This window comes from Gorilla gorilla, chromosome 3 (assembly GCF_029281585.2).
Source record: "Gorilla gorilla gorilla isolate KB3781 chromosome 3, NHGRI_mGorGor1-v2.1_pri, whole genome shotgun sequence".
Taxonomy (NCBI): Eukaryota; Metazoa; Chordata; class Mammalia; order Primates; family Hominidae; genus Gorilla; species Gorilla gorilla.
The window spans coordinates 162,941,612-162,968,809 of NC_073227.2; the positions used below are offsets into that span (position 1 = coordinate 162,941,612).

General features: G+C 34.8%; 1 protein-coding gene across 8 annotated transcripts in view; it reads right to left on the reverse strand.

Annotated features, from left to right (window-relative positions):
* Window positions 1–27,198, reverse strand: part of INPP4B (inositol polyphosphate-4-phosphatase type II B) — an 809,117-nt gene that overhangs the window by 125,920 nt on the left and 655,999 nt on the right. For all 8 annotated transcript variants that reach the window (XR_008679096.2, XM_055384744.2, XM_019025935.4 and 5 more), the window contains 2 exons: window positions 19,462–19,639; window positions 6,185–6,388 (listed from right to left, as the gene is read on the reverse strand). Coding sequence is in view for 7 of the 8 variants with exons in the window: in XM_055384744.2 (XP_055240719.1) it covers window positions 6,185–6,388; window positions 19,462–19,639 (382 nt within the window). In the remaining variant the exon portion in view is untranslated. The remainder of the gene's footprint in view (window positions 1–6,184; window positions 6,389–19,461; window positions 19,640–27,198) is intronic.

Here is a 27,198-nt window from a genome sequence, read left to right on the forward strand (position 1 = left end):
TATTTGCTGGGAAACATCTGAAGAAATTATTTCTGTGTAACTAGAACCTTTGTAATCTGCACATTAATAATTAAATAAAGTTGCCATCACTGGTTTCTAGAGGCTTCTGAAGGCCTTCATTAGTCATGACCTTAGCTTTGGTCATCTCTGATTTTCTGTGTCTATCTTGAATTTTACCACTTTCTATATTTGAAGATATTTTGAAGATGACTTAAATAGTCACTACAGAGTTGATTAAGACACTAGGAAATATGCACTAGGGAGAGGGGGATATTTTGCAGATGGCTAGAATAGTCATCTTAGAGTTGATTAAGACACTGGGAAGTAAGAACCAAGAAGAGAAGGACATAGCTGGGTACTCTTCACTGAAGGGGAGAAACAAAATCCTCAAAAGGACTCATGAATTATAGTGGGAGAAAAGCTACTGGACATAGTGCAGAATTATATTAAGTTGAAATATTCTCTGTTTCAAAATAAGAAGACAAATAATAATCTGCAGACAAATTTCAAAGACATTAATCTATTCTATAAATGTGTATTGAGTACCTTTCGTGTTCACATGCTCCACTAACTGTGTAAATGCAACAGTGAATGAGACATTGTTTTTTTCCTATCAAAGCTTATAAAGTTCATGAACACATGGAGAAAACAGACATATAAACAACTGATTATAATCAGTGTTCACTAGGCTATGTGCTCCTGTAATAGAAGAATAAGGCTTTATTATACAAAATGATTTGAAGTTGGATATATATATATACATGTATTAATATATATACACACATATATATGCATCTATCACTTACAAAATTTGGAAGTAAATGGCCATATTTTAGTAGACATAATACTCATTTAGGTAACCAAGCTATAAGGTGTTGCTTTGAAAAAGTTTAATCATAGATTAATATCAAGTAGTCTATAAAAATTTGTTACTTCTAAAGAATGAGAATTATTTATCTCCTTCTTATTAAGATCAGGACAATGGTTTTAAATCACATCTAGCCAATCAGATAACTGAACAAAATCTTTTGAATATTAATTTTCACGGGTACCTCTGCATTATGCATGGTCTCAATGTTTTTCTGTAGACGTAATGTTTTCTAAGATAGACAGAGTAGTTGGACAAGAGAAGTTGGGAATATAGATCACTATAGATTTCCTGTGGAGATACCTGGCTAAATATGTTTTGTCCTCAACAGTTAACAATGCTTGCAACTGTCTATGCTCACTGCTACCAATTATGGTAGTATAAATAGCTCTTCAATGCTCCTGTCAAGCTTGGCCCCCTTATACCTAGTGTTCCATTATTGGAATGCTAAGCATGCAGAGTTATTTATATCCTACTGCTCAAGGTCATCGCCAAGGTCTGATTTTTCACTCATGCAGAAATTCAAAAAATTGCAGCCTCAGGCATAAATGGGTTAAGCATTCACATCTGCTGTAGGCATCATTAGAGAAAGGTATAGTACAAAATGAACTGTATAAAATTTGTAAGGAATATATCAGAAGATGGTTCATATAAATCTTATTCCCAAACACAATCTTTGGTAGTATTGAGTTACAGAATGGCCACAAATTTTTAGGTTATCTATGGAGTTCATTAATAGGATGTTTTACATAAATATGACTATGAATTTGTGCTATTGTTTCTAAAGTCTATAAAATTATTTAAAAATTAATATGGATGGATCATCCATTGTGTTTATGTAACATAAACACATTTAACATAATAAGAAATAGCAAATGTTTGCCTAGCTTAAGAAAGAAGACTAAAATTTTAAATTTGGTTTATATTTGTAACATGAAGGGAATTAATTGGATAATTTGGATGCTGAAATGCCACTTGATACAGAAATGTAGATCAATTAAAAATGGCTTTTGTGTCTGTCTAAATACTAAGAATTGTTTTTCTAGTTTTGCAGTTTGCTAGAATGGATCAGAATATAAAGGATCAGAAGTTTCTTTTTTAACAATTGATTTGAATAGAAGTAGGCAGATTTAGCCCTTAACCTATCACTATAGTAATTTTGAAATTAAATCACAGTGTTTCACAGAATTTCAGAATTATTAGAAACCACAAAAACTAGGTCAACTTAATAGTTTGGTTAAATGACATGCTTTCACATTTTGGACAAACTAATCTTGGAATCCCAGCTGCTGGAAGCATCTGTTGCAGAGATGTAGAGAAAGAAAAGTAATATGTCACCTTAACTGGCTAAAAGAGAATGCTATGTTAGTCTATTCCTTGGCACAGATTGTTATACAATCCCAAATATTCCTTTGGGGTTTAATTGTTTACTAGCTTTTCAAGAAAATAAACCCTTAAAGCATTCCATTATTTAATTAGTAAAATTCAGTCCCAAATATTCCTTTGGGGTTTAATTGTTTACTAGCTTTTCAAGAAAATAAACCCTTAAAGCATTCCATTATTTAATTAGTAAAATTCAGCAAATAACGGACTTTTTTGTAAACATTCATTTTAGTTTCAATCTTTACCATATTGACTAGATGATGATTATCCAGATTCATATGACATCAATTTTGTCAACAAAACAAGTTGAAAAGAGAAAGGACAGCCTCATAGTGATTTAGAGTGAGCAGGATTCTCTTTTTTGACTTCAAAAGAATGGTTCTTAACCTGCATCAGCCGGGTAGGATTTAAGTGTAATCTAACACCATTTATTTGCTTCCCAAATACTTATTATAAGAAGCTAAATACAGTTGTTCAAGTTAGGTAATTATTACAGTCACTATCAGAAATTAAGTAAAACAAACAAAAAATGCTTAATGGAATTACTGTAACCTTATTTGCAAATGTAAGCCAATTTAAGTGATCAGGGAATATCTTCACATAATATCACAGAAACCCAATTGAATTAATTTAAAACGCTGAGTTACCACCAGCATTGACTAGACTTGTAATCAGCACTGAAACTTTTCTAACAACTAATTAAAAAAGGGAGTATACAAAGTTATGTTTCTAATTCATTTAATACCACAGTCTCTAAAGGCATCTTCAATTAGCTACATTTTCTTTAGTTTTACTCAATTTATCAAAGTTAGATAAAGATTTGAGAATAATGTTAATGTTTATGACTCTGGTGAAATATTGTTTCTATCTCTTTATAAGGGATTTCTATCCTCTGATGAAGGAATGTTTTCAGTAGAAAGCGGTTGCTAAGGAAAATCAATGGAAATGTTATATACCAAACAAACTCAGTTCTTGTTTGCAAAAAGAGTAAAATTATATTAGAAGGAGAGAATTAGAAGTAACTTTTCTGAGTGGGAAAGATTTTTCTTGTAATTATGGTAAATTTAGGCAAAGCTTGTATATGCTTTCCAGAAACAATGAGTTCAGAAGGAGGCTTAGAAATGACATTAAGGAGATGCAGAGAGCAATGCAGCACTTCATTATTCCCCAATCCTTTTGCCTTTGAAGGACAACAAGAGAAACTGAGATGACACCTTTTCATCAACTGGAGAAAAGAATCAGAAAGACTTTTTTCCTGGTGTTAAGACTAGAAAATATTCCCAAAAGAATAATGAATGCTATACAAACAACCATGCCACCTGATACTCCAGCCTTGGCTGGCCCATCACAAAGCCTGGAATTATTCTCAAATTTTTCACATGTTACTCATTAGCTCATTTCTTTGGTGCCTATTTGAAACCTTCACCACTCCCTCCAATCCTCCCCGTCTTTTTCTCTTAGCACATGATTCTACTTTATGGATAAAAGCAGCCATCCAGCCCCACCCACCCTCACATCTTCACATCCTCCCTGCAGTCTCAGGAGAAGTGCCTGCTCTTCCACCTGGACCCTACCGTTGACTTTCTTCCTTCTCTTGTAAGGACCTTGCTCCATCAGTTATCACCTCTGTGCCTCTCACATAGCCTTTGGAATATAACATGCTCAAATTTCACTCACTTTAAAACAAAACATGTAAATAACTAATAATAATCACAGGCACAAACACACACACTAACTACCTCTCTCTGTATGTCAGCTATTATGCTCCATCTAAAAGGGCACCGCATCTTCTTTCTTGAATGATTAACTTATACTCAGATTTAAATCTCCAGAATTACTTCTGGCAACACCACTATGGCTACCACATTCTTGCTGTATCCCATGTACATCTCTAAGGCTGCACTGCGATTGCCATTTGTCTTTCCACAGCCCTGAATAGGCTGTGGAGTAACTGAGGGCCCACGTTGTTCACCTGCTGTTCCCAGCATGTGGCACAGTGAATAAGGCAGAACAGGTACTCAGTAACACTGACTGAAGGGAATAGTGCTCTGTAAACCTTCTCATCTAATGATACAGTCCCCACTTTCTTCCTTCTTTGCCCATCATAAGACAGTTCTGGACTTAAAATTTTGAGTTGAAGTCATATTAGCAGAAACTGTCTTCTATCATGTTTCTTTCTAAGCTTTGTTGCAAAATGTTGTAACTATTTGTTTACATATTTTTATCTATCACTAGACTCTGAGCTCCAAGAACTAAGGATCTAACATTACTTACCTTCCCACTTGAAATACTTAATAAAAGGTTTCAAAAATTATCTAAAGAAAAGGAAACAAGGAAGGAAGGCGAGGGACTATTTTCAACAGGAAGAGGGGGTCAAGGTGAGGGGGAGGGTTTGTAAAACATAGTGAGTTAAAATGAGGGGGAAAAATTCCAAGATTCTCACTTGATTTAATATAAAATGGTAATTATTTGTCAAAAGGTTAACACTGGATGTTTATTAAATAAAATATATCTTCTTTTCTGTACACACTTGAACTCTTCAAAATTCACAATCCACGTTGTATGTCATATCTAATTTCCCCACTTATCTCAAGGGATAGTATTAATCTTCTTAATAAGATTATATACTTTATATTACTTAAGAAACATATAACAATAATACTAAAGTAATATAATGCATTTGCCTTGGCGTTTCCAGGAAATGGAGCATTGTAACATGGTAAATCATTGATTTCATGACCACTCTAAGAGCTAACAGAACACGTGCTGTTATTTTCATTTTACAGTTGAGAAAATTGAACTTCAGAGAGGTTAAGAGGCATGTACACTTGGAACTGTGAAAAAAAAAAACTGAAGAAGGTGAAGGTAAAAGGCAGAAAGAAATATTAGATTTGCTCTTTGAAAATGCTTCATTGGGAGAAATGCAATTTTAATCACCAACGACAAACACTCAGCATTTACCTCTTGGAGCCCACCTCTGTCATTTTTGTGATAGAAATTTTACCAAAAGAAAAAGCAGGCATCACCTCGCAGCCTTTCAGATAACATTTTTTTTTGAGAGGCCTGTGCCTTTCAAGTAATTTACTCCCCACTCTTAAATTCTAGGGTGGCAAGAAAAGTAATTGTTAACTAAAAGCTTAACATCTAATACAGCTAGCACACTATTTTTTTTTGTTAAACATATGATACAGTAATAGATTTCCCTTTGTGTGTGTGTGTAATATGCATATACTTTGGAGAATTCTTGAATAATTTATATGTATCGATTCAGTAATAACACCCTGTTCCTCTGCCATGGTACACCTTCACGTTTCTCCCATCGTATTCGGCCCAACTAGAATTTCTCTCACCATATTTATTTCCTTTGTTTATTCATGTTTCCTAGCTATTTTTTCATATCATTTTATGAGGACATTCTTCTGTAAATTTTAGAGCACCTAGAGCAGCATCTTACATTATAGAACCTTGAGCGAGAGGGATTTGCAAGATATCTATGTCTATTGTCGTTTAAATGTGAATACTTTTAAAAAGTACTTCCAGAACCAAAACACTGGATTGCAACAATGAAAATACTTGTTGCATCTAAGTAGTAGTAACATGGAGGGTTTTTTATTCTTTTTCTAAAAAATAACTTTCATGTTTTATATAGTTTGGCAATAAATAAGGAAACATAAGAGTCTTGTAACTGTGGCATCTTTACTTGGATGACAGATTCTCGCTTAAACATATAATTCATTGGCTAGCAAATAAATTTTATCAGGATTTCAACTTCCAAAAAAAATTGCCCCTAAGGAAAAATGTGGCCTATTTATCCACAATCTGTGTTATAACTTTTTTTCCATTTTTTAAAATGGAAAGCAGAGCTATCTGATCATTCCTACCTTATTTCTCATTGCCAAACATTGAGAGGCAAGCGATATACAAGAGACTTACCCACTCTTCCTCATCATAGTCTGAATGATGTGGTATGGAGTCCTGCCTTCTCATCAGTGGGGGTTGGTCTTGGGGACTGCTCTCCTCTGTGCTGCTCTTAGGAGAGGGTGGCTTCTTAAGAATGCCTCCTGGCCTTGCAGTGTAGAGTGCTAAAAGAGCACTCCTGACAAGTTGATCCTTGAAGGCATGTACAAAAAGCTCTGTCTGGAAAGAAATTGACAAGGATTAGAAACACCTTGGTAGGCATCTCAGCATAGAGCTGTGAAAAGGTCAATTGCAGATTTGTTGGTACTTCAGTGGTGTGTACGGTGGAAAAAGTACAGACGCCAAGGAGAGAAAATGATTCATACCAATCAATGGAAAATAGTTTGGTTCTGGGATGCTGCCAAGGCCTTAAGTCCTCCTGTTTTAAAGTTAATGCTGAGGTTTTAAATGCACTATAAACACCGTCTGTCTCCTCAACCTTCTCCCTTTTAGTTTCACAAATCCTGTCTTTGGAGATGAATTTCAGTGGGGATAATCATTTGAACAGCATCTACCTGCTGCAGCTTTCAAGTCATTCCAAACACTCCTGAAAAGAAAATGTAATCAGGCTATGTGTATTTTATTAAAACCACAATTACTTTTGCACCAGCCTAATATGTTTTAAACAGTTAAAGACTAAAGAAAGACATACATCCTTAAAGGAGAAGATTTTTTTTTTTTTTGGTATCATAAACAGATCTCAACAATAGTAGAAATGGCATAGGCAGACTTCTTCATGAAAACATCGGGCCTGTTTTCCTTATTATCACCTCCTAAATGCTCTGTTCCACTAAATTGTTTCAGTAATGCTTAATGTTAACGAGGTTACTGTGAAACTTGGCATGTAGATTTTACAAGCTGGTGGCAAATACCTAGTACGTACTATAGCAATGAAGGCTTCCCAACAATAAAGAACTTTACAGCTGTACTTTGCAATTTCCTGATGAAATGTTTAACAGTTTCACCCTGTAATAGACTGAAGGGTGCAGTAATTACTTCACTTAGCATGCATGTGGCCTAACGATCTGTTCAAAGAGTAGAGATGTAAGTCAAGTAATGGCCCATATTGTTAACATATTCATACTCTGTAATCTCTTAGGAAGGGACCCTTTAACTCATAGCATTATATTGAATAATAATTGATATTGCCACCATTTGATGAGACACTCTTGATAATGCTGGCTTCACCACTGATATAACTCAACATCATGATTTCTTGGTGCACTCTCAATATGCGGTCAACAGTTCCAAGCCTAACTAGTAGTCACTAAATTATTTAGAGTAGACTCTAAATCTTCTCGTTGACAGCATCAGCAACTAAAGAAAACCAGTTAAGCCCCATGCAAAACAGGTGCCCAGTAAGATTTTGTTATATATGCATAATTACTAATTTGCCATAGATCATAAAATTCTAGAGGTGAAAGGGATCTTAAAGTTGACCTCTTCATTAATCAAGATGAGAAAACTGAGAAAGAAGTGTGGTGATATGTTTTAGGGAATACTGCGTATTGGCAGCACAAATGGAACAGGAATGAAGTTTTCTAACAAATTAGCAGCTTTCTCCCTTATTCCACACTACTTACCCACCGCCATAAAACTAGATGTTTCTGTCCTTCTTTCCCTTCTTCTCTAACCTCAACTTTCCAAGTGTTTTGAACACCTACCGGTTCTCATAATTAAGTGTGCCTATAATGCCTGTGTAACTACTTTACTGCTGAATTTTGTTGAATATTTTAAACATCCTGTTATTAGTCACATTGAAGCCACTTTGAAGGTGAGAAAACAAAACATGAAAAACATAATTTATAAGAATAAAAGACTGAAAAATATTTCAGAATAAATCAGAAAAACAAAATAAAAAGCAGTTTATACTAGATAGGCACAAAAAGAAGTGTTCACTGATGTTCACAATGAAGTATTAAAATGAGAATGAAAGATATAAAAAAACTGATGGAAAAATTGGCTAGACAGTACTCAAACAAGTCAGTGTAGTCATAGCAAAATGAGGAAACATGTTATTTACATAATTTTTTATATAGCATGGATGTGCTTATCAGTGTGACTTTAAATATTAAAAGCATGAATTTACTCCCATTCAGCTTAACTAAACAATTTCTCTGTTGATGGTTTCAATAAATTCTTTTGATTTATTTTTTGAGCCAAACAACTTGCCTTCTTTGAATTCCTGCTACTACATTTCAAGTCTCCACAATACTCATATAATTGCCATGTAGCTAAATATTCATTCACACTCAATGAAATCTTCTCTAGCACTTGTAATCACTATCAATTTCTTTCCATCACATGCACATGCAGAGATTCCACTTCATTTATTCAAATCTCATTTGAGTTGATTTACCACCAAAGGCAAGGGAGATCATGCAGGAGGGTCCTGCAGTTTTAAACCCCAAAATTTTTTTTGGATAACTGAATACAAGGCTTACAATCTTAAACATAATAATAGCTAATCTTTCACTTTGTGTCTGTACTGACAAAATTTATCTGACTTCTTGGAAACTCTCTGGATCACCAGTATCCTGTGTATAGAATCACATTTTTTAGAAAATACCCAAATGTCCCATTGTGATATCCATGTAACCTGAAAAAAATTTAATTTTTTTTGACCAACACTACTTAGTGATGTAGACCAGTGTAGACCATTGATGTTTCGCAGTCAAATAAATCATCTTGGAAAGATTAATGTAGTTACTAAACCCCAACACAGCTGTATACAGTAGTCCCTCTTAATCTGTGCTTTTGCTTTCCCATGGTTTCAGTTACCTGTGGTCAACCTTGGTCTGAAAATATTAAGTGAAAAAAAAGAAGAAAGAAAAAATAGAAAATTCCAGAAATAAATAATTCATAAATTTTAAGTTGTGCAGCTGTTCTGAGTCAAGTGATGAAATTTTGTGCCATCCTGCCTCAGATTGTCTGGGATATAAATCGCCCAGTGTATCCATGCTGTATATGCTACTAGCCCACTAGTCACTTAGGTGTCATCTGGCTCACCAGATCGACTGTCAGGTTATTGCAGTGCTCATGTTCAAGTAGCCTTGATGTGGAAGCCTAACACTACATCATTCCCCTCACTTTATCTAATCACGTAGACATTGTACCATCTAACATCATCACAAGAAGACACGTGAGTACAGTACAAGAAGATATTTTGAGAGAGAGAGACCACATTTACATAACTTTCATTATAGTATATTGTTATAATTGTTTTGATTATTAGCTCATGTTAGTCTCTTACTGTGCCTAATTTTAAATTAAATTGTATCATAGCTATGCATGTGTAGGAAAAAAACAGTATATACAGGGCTTGGTACTATCAGGGATTTCAGGCACCCACTGGGCGTCTTGGAACATATCCTCGTGGATAAGGGGGAACTATTGTATTGCTGTTCTTGCAACTGGGACGATACTAGGAAAGTTGAAGTCATGGAAAGGATGTGACCATATCACTGAGTTGCCTACTGACTGTTCTAAAAAACCTTTTTCTTTTCTCATTTAGCGTGAACTACATTAAATGAAAAAAGAAAGTCTATCTAAATGTTATCATAAGAGTAGGCCAAACAATTTATTTAAAATATCAGCTTAATAATATCGTGTAAAAAGAATAAACTCTGAACGTAAGGCAGATCTATTTTATTTTTTCATATTAGAAAATGAAAGAGAAATGTTACCTTAAAAAAACGAAATGTTTTCTAGCCTTCTGACATTTTTCCAATTCATATCCCCATACAACTATTCTTCAAAGCAACACACAGAATTATCTGCAAGTATAAAACTACTAAAAATTACTTCTCCTGGGGATGAATGAAGAGAATTTCTAGTTTCCTGAATATTAATGGCAGAGGAATAGTTAGGACATGTTCATTTAAAACTACTCTTTTTCACTAGAGATCTCAACAAAGTCAGTAAAGTTCTATTCTACCTAGAAATCTCCTTATTCTCGCTGAAAAAACATTTAAGGCAATGCCTAATTCCACCTGTAATATAGAAGCAGCCAATGACATATGCAAGTGATTATTATTTTAGTAATCATCTATGCAGCAAGAATCCTGTTTATTTTGATATTTGGTATTTTGAAATTACTTGATATAGGAATAGTGCTATACTCTGTCATTAGTGCACTGATGTATTTTCAACATTCCCTAAAGGAAAGCATGTTAGACTAACAGCTAGGAGGTTACTTAACATTTGGGCAGCTCATATATATTATCCATTTGCCCTTGGAAAAACCACATAATCATTTTTCCTAGTTTGCATAAAATTACAGTGCCTATCTCTCAAACTCCTATGGGAGTTCATTGTAAACCCTCAAGTGCACTCTTTCATGGTCTTTTTATTTATTATTTTATCTTACTTTAATTTTTAATTTTTATTTTTATTGTAGAAACAGGGTCTCACTATGTTGCCTGAGACCTTAAGGCAGATCTCAAACTCCTGGCCTTAAGTAATCTTCCTGTCTCAGCTTCCCAAAGTGCTAGGATTAAAAACGTGAGCTACTGTGCCCATCCTAATGCTTCTCCTTCTTGATTGGCCTTTTCAATTTCTTTTCTTGACTCATCATTCTCTGTTCACCCAAAATGTGGTAAGTCAGCCCACAAGGGACCTTAAATCACTTTCTCAAGAGCATTTTTTTCATTGGTGAGGTAATCCATTTTCCCATAGTTCAACTGTCATCTTTACGCCAAGGTCTAATAAATCCATCTCTATCCATCTCCTGAACCAGCTCTATCAACTGTTTTCATTGCAAAGCCCTTAGAGTTCAGAAATGCCAGGCTGAACTCAAGATTTTGTTGTTGTTCTTTAATTTTTAGTAATTTTGTCCTTTCAAGATTTTCCATTTGAGTAGTATCATTAGTATTCAACAACTCAGAGTCCAAACCTCTGAATTATCCTCACTAACGCCTATTTTCTGGATTAGTCAGCAATTTATTCTACTTATACCTTTACAATAATTTCAAAACTCAATCCTTACATTTCCACAGCTAGTCCCACTTAAGATCCTTTCTACATTCCATAGGGATACTTTCCACAGTCTCTTTATTTGTTGGTTCACTTTAACTTGTCTTTCCTTTACAATGTTATCAAAGGCCACCAATGTTAAAATATACACTTCTGAGTTCCAACCTTGAACTACAATACAAATACAAATATAAATGAGAATTTGTATTTTTAGTAAAGTCCCCCAGAGCATTACTTTTATTTTATGATACCCAGTAATGTTCAATAATTCAAATCCAGTATCTTAACTCAGCCTATGTATTGTTATAAAGATGACCTTCATAAAATATGTATCTAATCCTTCCTCATTCAACAGCCTTATCAGTGCCAACAGAATAACATTTCTCTTGAATCAATAACTAGGTGTTAGATGACCAAATTATACAGTGTTTTTCAAGCTATGAAACATTGCTGAAACATTCACATTTCCAAAGTGTGCAAATAATTGTGTACATAACAGTGATGCATGAAAGTTGCAGGTTCATATCCTCCTCCACTCTTTTTATCCTCGGCCTTTTTGATTTTAGCTGTTCTGGTAGGTGGCTAAGGGCATCTCATGATAATTTGAATTTGCATTTTTCTAATGGTAAATGATGCTGGGCAACTTTGCATGTGTTTATTTACCATTCATAAGTCTTCTTCGGTGAAGTATATTTTTAATTCTTTTGCCCATTTTTAATTGAGCTGTTTGTTGTATTAAGTTCTAAGAATGCATTATTATTCTGATACAAATCCTTTAACATATGCATATTTTATAGATATTTTCTCCCAATTCATGACTTCTTATAGAAGTTTGCCTGCTTTTGTTCCTTTACACTGTACATTAAGGTTTATGATCTATTTTGAGTTAAATTTTATATATGTATGAGGTAAAGTTAACTGTTCTTTTGCTCATGGATATCCAATTGTTTCTGCAAAATATGTTGAAAATATACTGTTTTCCTCTGGCTAGCCATATGCAGAAAATTGAAACTGGACACCTTTCTTGCACCTTTTACAAAAACTAACTCAAGATAGATGAAAGATTTAAATGTAAAACCCAAAAACTATAAAAACCCTAAAAGAAAATCTAAGCAATACCATTCAGGACATAGGCATGGGCAAATATTTTATGATGAAATCACCAAAAGCAATTGCAACAAAAGCAAAAGCTAACAAATGGGATCTAATTATACTAAAGAGCTTCTGAACAACGAAAGAAACTATCAACAGAGTAAACAGACCACCTACAGAGTAAGAGAAAATTTTTGCAGTCTATCCATCTGACAAAGGTCTAATATCCAGAATCTACAAGGAACTTAAACAAATTTACAGGAAAAAAACAAACAACCACATTAAAAGTGGGAAAAGTACATGAACAGATTCTTCTCAAAAGAGACATTTATGTGGCCAATAAACAGATAACAAAAAAGCTCAACATCACTGATCATTAGAGAAATGCAAGTCAAAACCACAATGAGATACTGTCTCATGCCGGTCAGAATGGTGAGTATTAAAAAGTCAAGAAACAACAGATGCAGGTGAGGCTGTGGAGAAATAGGAACACTTTTATACCGTTGGAGGGAATGTAAATTAGTTCAACCATTATGGAAGACAGTAGTGTGGCAATTACTCAAAGACCTAGAACCAGAAATACCATCTGACCCAGCAGTCTCATTACTGGGTATCTACCCAAAGGAATATAAATCATTCTATAATAAAGATACATGCTCATGTATGTTCATTGCAGCACTATTCACAATAGCAAAGACATGGAATCAACCCAAATGCCCATCAATGATAGACTGGATAAAGAAAATGTAGTACATACACACCATGGAATACTATACAGTTATAAAAAGGAACAAGATCATGTCCTTTGCAGGGACATGGATGGAGCTGGAAGCCATTATCCTCAGCAAACACACACAGAAACAGAAAACCAAACACTACATGTTCTCACTTATAAGTGGGAGTTGAACAATGAGAACACATGGACACAGGGAGGGGAAAAACACATACTGGGGCCTTTGGGAAGATGGTATGGTAGGGAGGGAGAGTATCAGGATAAATGGCTAATGCATGCAGTGCTTAATACCTAGGTGATGGGTTGATAGATGCTGCAAACCACCGTGGCACACGTTTACCTATGTAACAAACCTGCATGTCCTGCACATGTATCCTGGAACCTAACATTAAATTTTTAAAAAAGATATTGTTTTCCTAATGAATTTCTGCTGTGCTTTTGTCTAGTTATTTGAACATACATGTGTTGGTTTATTTCTAGATTCTCTATTCTAGTCCACTGAACTTTATGCCTTTGCTACACTAGTATGTTACAAAGGACGTAATACATTGGAATTATTTTTATTTGGAAGAGTAAATATATATAAGAAACATGTTTGAATTAATAAAAAATATATTCACATATTTACCATTTTTGGCATTGCCTATTCTTTTGTGTACATTCAAATATCTCCTGGTATCATTTCCTTCTTCCTGAAGACTTTCCCTTATGATTTGTTGTAGTACAAATCTGTTATGAAATTTCTCAGCTTTTGTTTGCCTGAACTGGTCTCCATTTCACCTTTATTTCTGAGAGTTAGCAGGATTTTTTTTTTTCAGTAGCTTGAGGATGTGACTTTATTTTCTTCTGGCTTGCATAAAGCCTAATAAGAAGTCTGCTATCATTCTTGTTGGTGAATGTCAGCGAAACATGTGTCCTTTTTTTCTTTTATTTCTTGGTTGTTTTCACAATATTCTATCTCTGTTTTTCAGCAACTTGATTATGATGTACTTGAGTTTATTTTTCTATATTTATTCTGTGTGGAGTATATTGAGCTTCTTGGGTCTGTAGTTTCATTAAATTTTGAAAAACTGACCATGATTTCTGCCAATATTTTTATGCTTCCCTCTCTCCCTTTTTTGTCACTTCTGTTTATATTCCTTGATTTTTCTTCTGGTCACGGATCATATTTTCCTGCTTCATTGCATGCTTAGTATGTGCTTATTGGATGGCAGGCATTTTGACTTTACATTCTTGGCTGTCAGATTTTATTGCATTCCTTTAAATAATGTTGGATTTTCTATGGCAAAGTAAAATTACTCAGAATCAGTGGGATCCTTTCAAGCCTTGTTTTCAAACCTTGTTAGGGTAGACTAAGAGCAGCCTCTAATCTAAGACTAATTTAGTCCTGCTTCTAGGGCCATACACTTCTGAGGACTTTACTCAATTCCCGTTGTATTAAAAAGTCTTACCACTTTACTGGTGGAAAGATAAACTATTACCGGGCCTGTGTGACCACCAGGAATTGTTTTTAAGCTTATTCCTAATATTTATTTCTGTGGACATGGGTAGCTTATTCTCATGCATACACAGATTGGTACTCATAAAGAGTTAAAGGCACTCATTTACAGATCTCCAGGGTTCCTTCTGTGTGAAGCTCCTTCCGCTCTGGTACTCTGCTCTGTGAATTCTAGCAGTCTTGGCCTCCCAAACTCTAATCTCTGTCTCTTCACCTTGAGAAGATAATGTTTAGGTTCCTTTTTGCTACAGCCTAGGAACTGCCCTAGGAAGAAATCTGGATAGTTATAAGGATCACATAATTTGTTACCTACTTTCCAGTGCTTAAAAACCATTATGTCTACATTTTGTCCACTTTCTTGTTGTTTAAGGTGGGAGGGTCCATGTTAATCCATCATAAACAGCAGAAGTTCTGATTCCATAAATTTTATATATAGTCTCATTGTCAATGTTATCTTACATTCTTATCTTTATTTTTCTTATTGCACAATTTTCTAATAACAAATTTTGTTTATTGTATACTATCACTTATTTCACCAATTAAATAATTACCATTTAAAGGCAATTATGAAAAACAGCAACATAAGTTCTGTCCTGAAATTTCATTTTTATCTAAACCATTTATTCTCAAGTTTTCTTAGACTCCTAATACATACTTTTGCCAATCTTAAAAAAAACAAACAAAATTTCTACTCATTAAGTTCTTTCCCACAGTTTGGGACTGAGATAGACCCAGGAGTGGTTACAGTGAATAAACAATAAAAAAGTTATTCTCAGTTTTAAGTAATCAACATAACATTCTTCTCTCTATTATGTGTATCTTCAACTTCTTAGCACACTAGCTGCCTGGCATTGCTATTATAGAAAACAACATTGCTTGAAAACATCCTGATTTTATATGTTTCAGAATACAATAGTTTTTATTTTTCTTTGAATATAACAGAACATTTTGGTATAGTATATTGAGGTTGAAAGAACAGTAGGAATTATAAGCTATGAGAATTTCTCAAATATGCTGTGAGTATAGCCTCTAACATTTACAATAAAAGCCATTATTTAACTATTTAACAAATGCAATATTGTAAAACACCCCATTCTTTTAAATTCTTAGGTTGTAAAAATTAAGGGCCATATCTATGTAGTATTTGTCATATAGCATCAAGTACGATACCACACATAATTAAGTGCTCAATCGTGCTTTTTGATGAGCAGGACAATAATGACTTAGTAAACAAGGTCTATCAATCTCAATGGAATGGAGAAAGTGATGGGTGTTTGAACGCTAATAGATTTCTGAGCTACGAGAGATACGTAAACACTGTCCACATTCAGGCCTTTAAAGACATTATTTATTTTAGTTTGAATTTATTTTATCTATTCCTTGTTTTTTTTCCTTCATAGAATTGCATACTTTTAGTCTGAGAAAAAAGGAAATGCATTTTTATCTCACTCTATTATTAACTGTTCATACTGTATGTTAAAATTTTGGTCTATCTTTTGCCTTTTTTGTTGGAATTATTCAGAAAAACTCAGCTTGGCTTTTGTTAGATTCTTACACCATAAGATTATACTATTCTTTAATATTTTCATCAACTAATATGCAACAACCAAACCCAATTATCCATAAGAAGGCATAACAAGAATGTTAAAATTATGATACAATTTAATTGAGTTTGTGCATATTAGAACATGAAACATTAAAAGTATTGATTTTTGTGAAATTTTAGTAGTACTCCTTCCCGGCCCCCACATTTGTTTCCATAGTCCTATGTACAAGCATCCATATAGCAATCTGAAGACACAGTATACTGGTCAGGCTCACAGAATCTGGAGCCAAAAACACAAGGTGTGTGATTGTGAGTAAATTTAATATTTCTCTGCCTCAGTTTCCTCAACTGTGTAAACTAAGGCTACTCACAATACTTACTTCATAGAATTAGGAAGACTACATGTTAAAATAATATTATGCACCTCATGGAACTCTGGAAATTGAAGCACTTATAAGAGTATCTCAGAGTTATTAAGCCACCAATAAATGCTAGCTATTACTGTCACTTCAACATCGTAATAACCACTACTATTGAGTCTTGGAGTTCCTGGGAAGAACAGGCCTGTGTTTTATTCCATTTTTCTACCTTTTCTGTTGAGCACAGTGACTGTCAAATAGTATGAATTCAGGAATTATTTTTAGTTTATAAATTGTGTGTGTTTGTCTCTACCAACAGTGTTTAGATGGATGGAATTTTGGCTGGGGAGCTCTATCCATGTGTCTTGGTTCTCAGTAGCAGTAGAGATGATGTAAATTGCCTTTGGATCTACAAATATTGCCTACTCAAAGACTCCTGGAATATGCCCTCTCAGCAAGTTGAATTTTTCTGTTGCCACTTGCTTTTCCCCCAGACTATATGTTTAATTGATAATGATTTAATGGCTATTGTCTTCAGGTGCAATGGCTTACCTAAGAGGAGAGATGCCACCTCATTACAAAATAGAATACCTCCTTCTTCACTGCCCTGGGCTGCCCTCAGCCTTCCCCAGGGGCCCCAAGTCTACAACAGTAAACTCTTCCATGTTCAGGTGCTCAAAGGCTATAAAACCTTCACATTGCCCTGATAAGCATGAATATAGATAACTCCTTAATGTCTTGAATATGCTATACGGATTAGTCCCTAAGAAAACAACACTAGGTACCTATTTTCCAAACACGCCAGTTCAGAATCAGTAAAGGAAACCAGGGGACTATCCATGAAGTAAACGTTTTTATTTTATAATCCATAGTATACAACAAGCCCAAAACTTAAAAACAGAACTTTTAAAGCTTACATCCCACTGATATTCAATTATATTTAAATTTAGAATACCACTAAAACTCTCTTTCATACCTGAATTCATGGATCATACTTTGTTCTAAACCATGAGATACTAACAGTGCTCATAGACTGTACAAAACTGTTAACTTAGATAATTCTTTGAAATTCCAGTCATGAATTCTTAAAACAATGCATGGCTTGCAAACTTAACTTAAAAAAAGATCCTCCTAGTTTTAAGGACTGAGAGATTTATTAGTCGACTAAGCTTGTCTACTCAGTAGAAAAGAGAAAACATAGGAGAAAAAGTTGGAGCAATGCTGGATTCAAGGAGCAGAAAATGCCTATCCTAACCTCCCCCCACCACCAAAATCACTGCAGCAAGTTGTAAATGATGTATGAAATGACAAATCCCTGCCCAGTGCACAAGAAGAATATAAATACTGCTCTGTAATCACTGCAATGGTGTGCTATTCGCTAAAATTTTCAGCTTAGGTGAACCCAGAAAAACCTCACCTCATCTATAAATCCAAAAAAGAAATGAACCAAAATGAAATTACATTATTTTACTGTATGCAACAACCTCCTCTTTTTTCTTTTTCCCTAGCCAGAAAAACATACTTATTGAATATCAAAATACTTAGGTATTACTAAGGCATTTGTCTAACAAAAATTTTTAAAAAAAACTTTTAAATAAGGAAATGTCAAAATCCATATATTAGACGGAGGGCGCTAGAAAGAACTTCCATTCTGGAGTCATCCAGATCTGGGTTTGAACGCAGGTTTTGTTTGAATCCTGTATTTGACTCTAGCTGCATGACTTTTCACATTTTTAAAATTTCTCTGAGCTTTAGCCTTTTTCTGTGTGAAATGAAGATAATATGTTCTCCATAATTCTGATGATTAAATAAAATGACATAAAGTGTGAAGCCCCTTGCCCTATTTGACGCAAAGTAAGTACTTGCAAAATTTGGGTCAATATTTTCCTCCCTTTTCACAACAGAGGCATGTGTTTTGGCATGGAAGGAATGCTGCATTTTGAACTGGAAGTTCTGAGTTTGGCTTTTCACTTTTTAATTTATTAGACAATTCACTCGAACTTTCTGAATAGATATTAACTATTTTTTCATGAAAATAGGTATGTTTTCTCCTATGAGAATAACATATAAAAATGTATAAACTGCAATGTTAAATAAGCATAAGATATTATTATAAATTAACATACCCGAATAAAAAGTATGGACATACATAAGATCCAGGTTTCTATGAATCTGTTCCTCAGAGAGGTGGAAAACTACACTTTTGTCTTACCCTACAATTACGAGAATTTTCTTTGATCAGTTTCTCCAACGGCATATTTATTGAAAGTTTCTCATTAAAAAATTACATGATCTCCTTAAAATGTAGAGGTGAAGGATGCACACATTGAAAGTGGACACTGGTTTTACATTGAAAATCAACTGTCACTTGTCTTTTTCTATCTCAGTTTTATGTCTATCACACAGCGAGCCATCCTCGTTAGTTCTGGAAGTTGATATTGAGTGTCTACCCCATGCCAGACTAGCTCTCCTTTCTGCAGATAAAGGAACAAGTCACCTTTGGAAAAACTAAGGCTTAGATTATACTGCTTTTCAAATAACTAACACATTTGGAAATTTTTGGAACCTCTCCTCAGTAAATAATGTTGTAGAGAGCAAACTGAGGCAGAGGAAGTACCCCATACAGACTGATGTAAATCCACATCAAAGTTCTGCCTTCAAATGAAGTGGCATTCCTATTCAAGTGTAAAGCTTTGTATGCATAAAAATTAGGTGATCACCAGAGGAAAATAATTTTCAAAATCTAATTTAATTCACTTAATAAGACCATAAACCAAAGAAAATGAAAGATGCCAAGGAAAAGAGAAGATATATACCAACCAATAACAGGTTTCATTTCCTACTAAGAAAAAAAAAAAGAGTGCTCAGTAAGATTTGAACAGAGAATGAGGCCAATTCATTTTGATCCTGTGGCAATACTTTGAAGCTTACTTTTTAACCTACTCTATTTTACATTTCCAGATGCTATGAAAGGCAATGTATGCAGAAAGCCAGACCAATGGGAATTTGAGTATTTCATTTTCCCAACTATAGTGATGATTTGGATCTTACTTTTTCTGAAAGCATCTTTAAAGAATTCTTCAAGCTGTCTGGAGAATGCTGGCTTGCAGAATTAAGCAGTAGGTCTGCATGGGTTGCTATAAGAGGTTGTAGTTGATTGATGTTGCTGAGAACTTCCTTTGCTTTGGCTGTGTTTTCAGGTGAATAGTAAATAAACTGGTATCCAGTACTGCAACAACAAAGATAAAAATAAGTTACACAAACAGCATAACGAATGTTCAGCCCTTAATATCAGATGGCAAATGATAAACAGAACTCCAAGTATCACTCTTTCCTATTGATAAGAACTGTCCTAAGAGATTTTTAATAATGCACTAGCAATTTTTATGTAAGGTGACGAAAATGCTTTTTAAAACTAGGTAATCTTGTTTTGCTAAAACACTGGGAAGATTAATACTAATACTTGACATGATTACATATATGTCAAGTATATGTAATGGCTCATGCATGCACATATATGTAATCATGTATATCAAGTATTAGTATTCAAAACAAATTAGTATTACTATTAATTTCTAATGAACTTGAGGCCACACAAGCCAGTGGGAAAAGATTCAAGCCAATCTCAACTTAAATCCTGGTTTGTCACTAACTAGCTGGGTGACTTTGGGCAGCCTTCTTCCTCATCAGGAAAGTGGGAATAATCATCTAAACCATTCTATGAGGTGTGTAACATTAGTAGTCATTCATATAAAGTGCCTAAAATTGTGCTTGGCACAGAAATAGCATTCAATACCTACTACCTAACATTTCCCCCCATGTTACTAGGTGAGGGGTGTGGAGGAAATAAATTTTAATAGCTGAGAAATGAGGAGAAAATTAATTAATGTTAAGTGGGCACATGGACAAATTTATTGGACAGAAAAAGGACATTAGTAGCAGAATGCTATTTCATAGTGTTATTTTATCACGACACTTTTTCTTCTTATGGTTTTCCATTTAACATACAAAGAAATCTAAAATTGATTATTAACTAAAGAATTACTGACTTTTTTTTTTTAAGAGACAGGATCTCACTCTGTCACCCAGGCTGTAGTACAGTGGCACAATCAGAGTCCACTGCATCATCTAACTCTTTGTCGGCAATGATCCTCCCGCCTCAGCCTCTTGAGTAGCTGGGACTACAGGTACAAGCCATCACACCTGATTAAATTAAAAAAATTTTTTTTTCATAGAGACTAGGTCTTACTATGTTTGCACAGACTGGTCTTAAATGCCTAGCCTCGAGCCATCCTCCCCTCTTAGCCTCCCAAAGTGCTGGGATTACAGGCTTGAGAATTATTGACTTTTATAATCATCATCTAGGAACTAATCAAGCACATTATGGGAGCAGGGATTCTTTAGAGTGAAGGAATCTTTGATCCATTTCATCAGGAAGAGGCATTCCAGCAGGAAAGCTGCAAAACAGCAAAACAGTTGCCAGAAGGAAAGAAGAGGGAAGTAATGGCTCATGCATGCACAAGATTCATGTAAACTTGCTTACATCCCATTATACCCAAATGTCAAGACATTTTTTCAAAAAACTTTGCAGTCGATGTTATTTACTGAATATGTCTACTACATTTTTATCAGCTCAATTATTTAAATTCCGTAATTTTATTCCTCACCTTGAAACCTCAGACACCACTAAGAAAAACTGATATCTAGGAAGCATGATCTGTTCTATTCTTCTCACACTAGTGATTTTTCAGGGGAAAATTATCAGAATCTTTAAGGAAACAATTTTTTTTTGCAAACATATAATGAATATTCCTCCTATTTTATTTATTTACTTATTTAGTAAAAGATTAAAAGAAATGCCCTTTGAGGCTTGGGCTATTCAGAAGATTGAACAAGAAGTCAATGAAGGTATCAGATTTATGAAGGCTAAGAAACACATTACTAGTTTACTTGTAGACTTTTAAATGTCAGAAGTGAGGGGCTTCAGATAAAACATACCTTAATTTGCTATTATGTATATCTTAATGCAAGTTAAAGTAAATGAAAAAAAAAATTGCAAGGAGGGGAAAGGAAACAGTAGTCCTAGCCAATTCTCTATGTCTCTTTCTGGCTTCTTGAGTGGTTGAGATAGATCTCATGTAGGAGTGTAGTAAGGACTTTACAAAAGAAATCATGAACTCAGGCTGGATGTAAAGTTTAATCCGTAACAGACTTTAATAAATCAAACAGCTCCACATTATTTTTGTAAAGAAAATGATTCTCTAAAGATACAGATGTGTCACCAGAATTTGAACAACGTTTGATACCCAGCAGCTCCGAGAGCAGAAAGCAGGACCTACTTACAGACCCAATGCAGAGCCATGTGGTCACTGCTATGTGATCCCTCTTTGCAGGTCTGCTATCCTGTGTCCATCAGAAATCGCTTCCTGTGTCCGCTTATGCCTATTTACAGGCTCCCCGTGGCTTAGCCTTTGGAAAGCTAGAACGCTCATGGCCTTGTGGGGTCTTCCATCTCTCTCTTCACATGACTGCTTTCTTTTATTATTATTATTATTATTATTATTATTATTATTATTATTATTATACTTTAAGTTCTAGGGTACATGTGCATAACATGCAGGTTTGTTACATATGTATATGTGTGCCATGTTGGTGTGCTGCACCCATTAAGTCATCATTTACATTAGGTATATCTCCTAATGCTATCCCTCCCCACTGCCCAAGGTAATTTATAGATTCGATGCCATCCCCATCAAGCTACCAATGACTTTCTTCACAGAATTGGAAAAAACCACATGACTGCTTTCTGAATGTGTCTTCTCTGGCCTCTCATACACTCAATTCTATCCATTCCATTTTACTCCTACCACTATTGCCTTCCTTCTTTACTATTATTCTTTCCCAGAAGTTCACTGTTACTATTTTCCTGAATATTACTACTTTCATTATCAAATTCCCTGACAGTCTCCACTCCATTCTATTCTAATTCACACACTTCTAATATTTATTCTGCACATGTTCTTTATTCATGCCCTAGTTGAATGGTGCTCAAATTTTAGCAGTCACAATAAGATTTCCTTGGGGATGAGGACAGGGCCTCAATGTTTATTGAAAAAAATGCAGATTCCTTGGCAACATCTGCTAAGAGATTCTGCTTTACTACGCTGTAGCACTTGTGACAAGCACCTCCAGAGATACCAATGCAGGGACGGAGCATCTTTAGAGATACCCTGTCATTGTTTTGACTGAGATCCCCTCTAAACCCTTGATCATGCTACACAAGGACTCTCATAAAAGTTCCTTTTTAAGGTATTCAAATTTTCTTAGCACCTTTTACAAGGCTACTTTTACAACCCATCTTATTCACAAAAGTTGCTTTGGTTCCCTCCTCATTACCAGTGTTTGCTCTCCTAACCTTTTTCAGCATGATTTCATCTTTTCCCTCCCAATATATTCCCTTTCCTCTCCCCAGTACATTCTTCAATCACCATGATGGGACATAATCCTAACTCCTGCCTCTTTCTCCTAATTCAGTCTCCTTTGGAGCAGAGTTGTGTAGCAGGCATCAGTTGTTCTGATGAAGTCTTTTTAACGATGAGCACCTCACCTAGTGAGGCTGAAAGATTCATTGTCTATAATAAGAACCAACGTTGGTGTCCAGGATGAAAGGATGAAATAGTATGGTATGGAAAAAAAATCACCACTCACAAAATAATTTTAAGTATACATAAATTTTATCTACCTATTCAGTGCCTTACTCTTTAAACATGTCATATATTTTAACAGTTATAGCTTCTTAAATGGGAAGTAATAAGTATAATTTAATTATCTAGATAAAAACAACATAACTAAACTCTATTTTATAGTAGTATGAAATTTAAACTGGATCCAAACACTTGAGTCAATGATCAATCAGATGACTCTGGAAGAAAGGCAAAATATTTACTTGGACAAAATATTTTATAGAATATAAGTAGTACTGCGAAGCACAGATAATGAAAATTGAAATTAGTTTCATAATATTTTTCTATTGAGAGAGTGAATTAAAGTGTACTATATACTTTAATATATTCATTTAAATATGGAAATTTAATATATTTAATATTATTTTCATTAGAATGCACACCTACATCCCCATCCTCACGTTTGTGTGTGTATACGTTGTTACTATCCATTTCATATTTTGGAGACGTGAAAAAAATATAAAGCACATAATGAAGTAACATTCACATTCATAAGCTCTAATTGCTCACCAAAATACAACTAAAACAAGGACTTATAAATTCCTGAGTGTATATTTGTCCCAGTCCCTTTTTCCTGGTCTTCCTTATTTTCCTATCCTCTTGCTCCAAGACTCAGCTCTTGGAACTCTTTTGTCTATATGTCCCTCCTAAGTAATCTCATGGTTTAAATACACATGTTGCACTAATGATTTCCAAATCTCCATCTCTAGCCTGGACTTTCCCGCTGGACTCCAATGAAAACAAAAGCTCTCCTGTTTACAGCTCCAGCTTAACCTGTCCCAAACTGATCCCGAGATCTGCTCCCCACTTTCAACACCCAGCTCCTTTGCACTCTTCCCCATCTTAGATTATGGCAGGTCCATTTAATATTGTCTATGACTCTTTGTCTCTTATCTTTCATCTAACTTTTCAGAAAGTCTTGCCTTTTCCTTCAAAATATACCCAGAATCCAACCACTTATTTCTACACTTATTGCAACCACCCCATCATTTCTACCACTAGGATTACTGTAATAGCTCACAAACTGGTTTCCGTACCTCTATACTTAAACTTATCTATTGCAAGATAAATAATACTCTCAGATATTGAAGTCCTTGACTTATGGTTAGGGTTTGAAGACGGCAGGAGGCAGACAAGAAGAGAAATATAATTTATTTTCCTTAACTCCTTGACCACAAGTGCACATTGTGGGACTTACTCTGTTACTTATCCATCCTTTCCCTTCCCACTCCATTGCTACCTCCACTCCTTAATCTGTTTGCTCAACCAAGCTACTATTTTATGCAGTGGAGCTATTAAAAAATAGAGATGAGAGATGATTAACAGGCAAGGAGAAAAACAAGAAGGAAAAGACAGGGAAGGTGGGACATGAACAGAAGGGGATTAGGATTGGTGAGTTTAGGGAAAAATGACTTAGAGTGGTGTGTCTCTTCTCCTGTGGCAGAATTAAGTGTCTAGAGAAAAAAAAATCTAGAACTATTTCCACTTGTTTTTTTCTAGCTCAAACCCTACTTGTAAAAAAAAAAAAAAATGTGGTCCCTTGAATCCAGAGGAAGGAATATATATGCTCTCAGTTCTGACTGAGAAGAAAATAATATGGATCACAAAAGAAAATTCACACTTTAGTGTACTTAAATACACCCTTCTGGTCTCACAGGGTTCAAGAACGGGCTTCATGCCTCTCTGCTTTCCCCAATGCACCCTTTCCATTTTCTACTGGAAGTGGGGTTTGGAGAAAAGAATTAGAAAAAAACAAAACAAAACAGTATTTTACCTCTTTTGGATTTCACTTACATAATTAAATGAGTTATATGATCTGTACTTAAATTGATATTTACCTTTACTCCTGTTTTAAACAAATCACAGTTTTGGGCTGGGCGCAGTGGCTCACACCTGTAATCCCAGCATTTTGGGAAGCCGAGGTGGGCAGCTTGCCTGAGTTCAGGAGTTCGAGGCCAGCCTGGGAAACACAGTAAAACCCTGTCTCTACTAAAATACAAAAAATTAGCCAGGTGTGGCAGCATGCACCTGTAGTCCCAGCTACTCAGGAGGCTGAGGTAGGAGAATTGCTTGAACTCGGGAGGCGGAGGTTGCAGTGAGCCAAGATCGCCCCACTGCACTCCAGTGAGGGCAACAGAACAAAACTCCATCTCAAAAAAAAAAAAAAAAAAAAGGTTTCATGAAAATTTTAGAATCAAGGAGTGTTGTGATCAAAAGTTGATTCTGCCATTTATTAGCTCTGTGAAAAATGATGCTAATAGGAAAAAAAAAACATTCATTTTTGCTGAAAATTCCCCCTCTAAGAAAATGTGTTTACTGGTTCAGAACACAGTGGCTTCTACTATTCCACTTTTTAGTTTGCAAGTTCTTACTTGTACTTTCTAAACCATTGAAATGTCTTTTTTATGTACATCCTTTATTTAGCCCTATTCTTGCTTTAATTCAAATTTTCCAGGTACTATTATATGACCTTTAAATAAGCAAAGTCCAGTGTGCTTTATTTCCTTTCCTGGCCTATTCCCACTTATCCACGAGTTCACTTGCCTTGATTTCGTTTGCCACCTTCCAAGGTCTAGTCAGTTCTATTTCTGCCTAGTTTGACTTCTGGTATTTTCATGTTGTCCCTATGGAGATAATACCCAAACCTGGTCTCCTGATTCCTTCCAACCTCAAAATCTTCTCAGCTTCATCCTAGACCTTATGCCCTAATATACTTGATCAAAGTATAGAGTAAGAAAGGCCCAGGAGTAAAAATCATACCCCAATACTCTGCAAATATAAAAGTTCCTTTGACTGCAAACAGGCATGAGAGACCTTTTTGGGGTGACAAAAATGTCCTAAAATGGGATTGTGATGATGACTGCACAACTCTGTAAACTTACTAAAAATCTTGGAATTATATACTTACAATAGTTCATTTTTATTCTAGACAAACTATACTATAATAAATTTCTTTTAGAAAAAACAAATCTTTCCAACATATGATATTATAGACTAATGATTATGATTCTGGAATAAGAATACCAAAAAAACAGAAAGTACATATACAAGCCATTTTATTTTATTCCATGTTAAATCTGACAATACTTTAACAGAGTGCCTAATAAAGCCAATATTTTATACTGTATTTATCCTAATAACTTAAATCTCCTCCTCTATCACTTTAATAGATAATAATCATTGGGTACATACATGCTATGGGCCTAGCATTATGTTAAATGCTAGTTTTTCAGGGATTATATTATTTAATTTTGACAACAACCCTCTGAGGAACAAATATTAATTCAAGATGTAGAAATTGAAGGCTGAGTAGGTTAAGTAACTTGACTTGGATGACACAAACTAGCACAGATGGTTAAACCAGGTTCAAACCCGGGTCTTCATTGTTACGCAGTTTGAACTCCTAATTATGTTTTACTATCTCTTGAACATAGTATCAACCCATTTTAAATTTGGAAAAATTAAAATGCTATAACTAATATGGGAAACATCTTTAATTGAATAAGTATTGCTTATAAATATTAAAATAAAATATAATTAAAGACGTTCTCACCTAGTTAAAACAAAGTTCATTAGAGATGTATGATTCTATTTTGTAACACAAATTAAAGAATTTCAGAATTGTCTCACAGTAAATTATTTTCAACAAATATTTAATAACTACTACTCAGTCAATGAATTAAGGAAAGCAAAAAACCAGGGGTACTCAAGGTTATCAGTGGATCATGTGTGATGATGCCAGCCCACTAAACGCTACATGAAGGGCTGGTAGTAAGAAAGAAGAAAAAGGGAAAAACTATTTTGTCTGAGTCTTCTTCCCACAAGAGCTTGCAAACCTAAGGCTTTATCTAGATGCTTGTTGTCTATGAATATCCTGAGGACAGCTGTAGTTTCAGGGCTTGCTTACTAACCACTCCGCACTGAAGTTCCTTCCATTCCTGAGAGAAAGGGAAAAGGATGGCACATTGCATCCAACTGTTCTAGGTACTCTGAGATTGCAGAATGTTTTTGTTACCTAGTTTCCATATTTGCTGGAAGTAGAAGT